General features: G+C 35.9%; 1 protein-coding gene across 3 annotated transcripts in view; it reads left to right on the top strand.

The window, feature by feature from the left end:
- Positions 1-4345, top strand: part of LOC106876619 (oxysterol-binding protein-related protein 9) — a 108849-nt gene that overhangs the window by 77989 nt on the left and 26515 nt on the right. For all 3 annotated transcript variants that reach the window (XM_052969912.1, XM_052969914.1, XM_052969915.1), the window contains one exon: positions 4156-4275. In XM_052969912.1, the coding sequence (XP_052825872.1) occupies positions 4156-4275 (120 nt within the window). The remainder of the gene's footprint in view (positions 1-4155; positions 4276-4345) is intronic.

The following is a 4345-nucleotide window of genomic DNA, read 5'->3' on the forward strand; positions in this document are numbered from 1 at the left end:
CATTCTGGGTTCAAATTCTATTGAGGTCGACTTTGCCTTTCATCCTTTTGTGGGGTTGATGAAATGAGTACCAGTTGACTACTGGAGTCAGTGAAATTGACTTAGCCCACCCCCAAATTGCTGGCCTGGTGCCAAAATTTGAAATTAATAAATGTTAGAAGGCAAGGTGGACAAAATGCCTGGCAGTATTTCTGCCAGCTTTGCTACATTCTGAGTTCAAAATCTGCCCAGGTCAACTTTGCTTTTCATCCTTCAGGGGTCAACAAAATAAAGTACTAGTCGACCTCAATAGAATTTGAACCCAGAATGAATGAGATACCGCTATGCATGTTACCTGTAGGGTAACAGTCCTGCCATGTTGCTGCCTCTCAGCCCTGTCGCATTATATTAACATGAAATTTTGATTTAGATCACTTGAAAAACAGAAAAAAAAAAGGGGTGGGATTTGTATCATAGAATTAGGGGCAGTCTCTGCTGTGTTGGTATGAAGATGGTTAAAGGATAAAAATGAATATCTGAATCACAATATTTTCCTGTTCTATATAGAGTTAGAGATGGCCTTTTGTCATTGTTTTTTTGTCGTATTAATAGTGTGTTGGTTACTACTATGTACAGGACTTGTAAAAGTAGTTCACTCTAATTGTCAGTAAAGCTGAACCTTTGTCAGGCTATAGTACTTTGTTGCTTGGTTAGTTTTCCTTGTATTATACTCTCATTTTTATTATTCTCATTCTGTTTTTCACAACCTTTCCACTCTTACCTATTTATTCTTCTTGGCTCTATCGTTCGTTTTTTTCTTTCTTTCTGTAAGACTAACACACAATACTGTGTGATAGACAGTAAATGGTTCAATAATAATAATAATAATAACAATAATAATATGTAGAAATTAACCATGTTGATATCAGCTCACCTGTGGCTGCTCATACAAATGTATTCATATTTAAATTAAAATCTCATGATAAAATGAATGGAAACGCGAGCTTTCAGTTTGTCAACACCAGCATGATACACATGCACACACGCACACGTGTATTTAAAGTTACAGATATTTACTAAAAAGTCTTCTGAAAGCCTTGGTTATATTGATATTTAATTGAAGTATAAGTCGTTAGATGTATACAATCATGAGAGGCTTAAAGAATTACGGATCAATATTTTTACACGGACAACCATTTTATTCTTTTATGGAACAATGTAACTCAATGCAGATAAAGCTATGAAGAATAGCATGTAAGCATTAGCTTTAAAAATACTCTTTGGATAGAAAGAGTCAAATGCTGCTTTGAAGTTGTGAGAATTAATCTCTTACAATTAAACTTCCCTTTCTCATGGGTGTGAGTAGTGAGTATACTTTCATTTTTTTGTCTAAAAAAAAACTGACATTTTACTCGCCCTAATCTTGTGGCTGGTTCTTTTATACTTTATTTTTTACTTATCATATAATTCAATATCACATTTCACAACATAACACCTCATTTGTAACGTATGCCATCTTTCCATACCATTATCTCCAGGGGCCATCGTTTTCACTATTCATTCTTCTCTCCGGAAGGATTATGTTACACCTAAATCCCTCCACCATTCACCAGTTGTTCTCTTCTAAATCTTTCTTCTTAATCCTTTACACACAATAAATATATAACCCATGTCTTTATGAAATGATGGTACTTCTTATCAAAGTAAAATAAATTGACATTGTTTTAAATTATACTTTTCTGAAATCGTTATCTTAATTACAATTCTTAATTATAGTTCTGGTGTGACTTTGTTGTTCATGCATACTGCAAATGTAAATGAACTGTCGTTTTAATATTTGAACAAAATAATAATAATCTTTTCTGCTATAGGCACAAGGCCTGAAATTTGGGGTGGGTGGGGGATTAATTGATTACATCGATCCCAGTGCATAACTGGTACTTATTTCATCGACCCCCCGAAAGGATGAAAGGCAAAGTTGACCTCGGCAGAATTTGAACTCAGAATGTAAGGACGGACAAAATGCCATTAAGCATTTAGCCCAGTGTGCTAACGATTCTGCTGGCTTCCCACCTTTATAATCATAACCATAATAATAATAATAATTTGAGTGGCTGTGATAGACGCAGGAATGGTTGTGTGGTAAGTAGCTTGCTTACCACCCACACGGTTCCAGGTTCAGTCGCATTGCGTGGCACCTGGGGCAAGTGTCTTCTACTATAGCCTTGGGCTGACCAAAGCCTTGTTAGTGGATTTGGTAGACAGAAACTGAAAGAAGCCCATCATATATATGTATATATATATATGTGTGTGTATGTATATGTTTATGTGTCTGTGTTTGTCCCCCCCCCCCACAACATCGCTTGACAATCAATGCTGGTGTGCTCACATTCCTGTAACTTAGCGGTTCGGCAAAATAGACCAATAGAATAGGTACTAGGCTTACAAAGAATAAGTCCTGGGGTCAATTTGCTCGACTAAAGGCAGTACTCCAGCATGGCCACAGTCAAAATGACAAACAAGTAAAAGAATAAATCAGAATCTGTTATTTCCGTTTTTTGCTAATTCTATGAATTCAGGACTCGAGTGACTCTTTTATTCCATTGCTTTGCGATTTGGTTGGTTTTTATAAAATTATTCTTTATTTTTGGTCTATTATTATTTACAGTTCAATATGAAAAAAAAATGAGGAATTATTTACATTTGACGGATATTTGTCTTTATCTTGTTTGTTGTTGACAACACAATGTTTCAGCTGATATACCCTCCAGCCTTCATCGGGTGTCTTGGGGAAATTTCGAACCTGGGTTCTCGTTCCTAAGGTATTTTTCGATGTTATTATTATTATTCAGGTCACTACCTGGAATCGAACTCAGAGTCTTGGGGTTAGTAGCCTGCGCTCTTTACCACTATGCACACGGGCGTATGGCATAGTGGTTAAGAGTGTGGGCTACCAACCCCAAGATTCCGAGTTCGATTCTATGTAGTGACCTGAATAATAATAATAATAATAACGTTAAAGAAGTGATGTTTAAATTCTCAATCGCAGAATAATGCTAATAATATAGCCTGAACAGGATAAGCTACCCCTATTTTGCAGAGAAAAGTGTAGGTGGCTACACAGCTAGCCCCCTACACTTTTCTCTGCAAAATAGGGGTAGTTTATCCTGTTCAGGCTATATTATTAGCATTATTCTGCGATTGAGAATTTAAACATCACTTCTTTAACTTTCTATAAAAGACATCTCAACGCTTCTAAAAGCAAGCTTTGCTTGTTTATTTACGTTTGTCGTAATTTTAATTTAATAATAATAACATACAAAAATACCTTAGGAATGAGAACCCAGGTTTGAAATTTCCCCAAGACACCTGATGAAGGCTGGAGGGTGTATCAGCTGAAACGTTGTGTTAACAACAAACAAGATTAGGACAAATATCTGTTGAATGTGAATATTATTATTTAGTTTATTTCATTTTAGTAAACAATAAACAATGGTTTACATTGTTTTTACTGAAACTGTTGTGCTATCCTCTTTATCCAATTAACTAAACTAAGGCAAGTTAAAAATGATTTGACCATATAGGCCAGTTAGTTGTATGGTGCCCTTGGCACCCAAGGAAGGCATATGGCCTAGTAGTTAGTGTGTTGCATTCATGATTGCCAGACCAGGGTTTCAATTCTTGTCCTGGGCAGTGTATTGTATTTTTGTGTGAAAGGTTTCGTTTCACATTGCACTGCGATCACTTCGACATCTGACGTGTGGCACACTGTGCCCTGTACTGGAAATGACAGTTTGATGGAGCAACTGAACTCGTGTTCAGTATAAACATTTGATCACTGTAAACAAATCATTTGTGCAGGTTGTTTAGCAAAAACTTGCGGGACCCTCTTCTGTTATTTATGACAGAAGGGCCTACCCTCAATGCCCTGGCTACCACACATTATATTTATTAAAATAATAATTATACTTCACACAATAAAAACTTTCTAATTAAAGCATTTGTAACTGCTTCAGAGATTAATTACTTCTTAGTTTTAATCAGTTTACAATCTGAGGATGGTAACTGAAGTGTGTAAACTTGAAACCCTGTTGGCGTGAATGTAGCCTTTACTTGTTGTTTGAAGTATTCCATTCTATGTTGAATTATCACAAGAACTGTCTTTGTCTCTTGTAGATTCCTTGCAGGAGGATAACACTACCTTGCACAATAGTGTAGAAACTGCAACAGAGGCACAGTTATTAGAAAATGACGTGTGCATTAGTCAATCCATGCCGAATATTAATATTGGTTCAAGTAGGTATCTGCTTCTTTGATTATTATTATTATTATCTGAATCCAAACTGTGTGTGTATGTGTGTATATA

This window comes from Octopus bimaculoides, chromosome 8 (genome assembly GCF_001194135.2).
Source record: "Octopus bimaculoides isolate UCB-OBI-ISO-001 chromosome 8, ASM119413v2, whole genome shotgun sequence".
Lineage (NCBI taxonomy): Eukaryota > Metazoa > Mollusca > Cephalopoda > Octopoda > Octopodidae > Octopus > Octopus bimaculoides.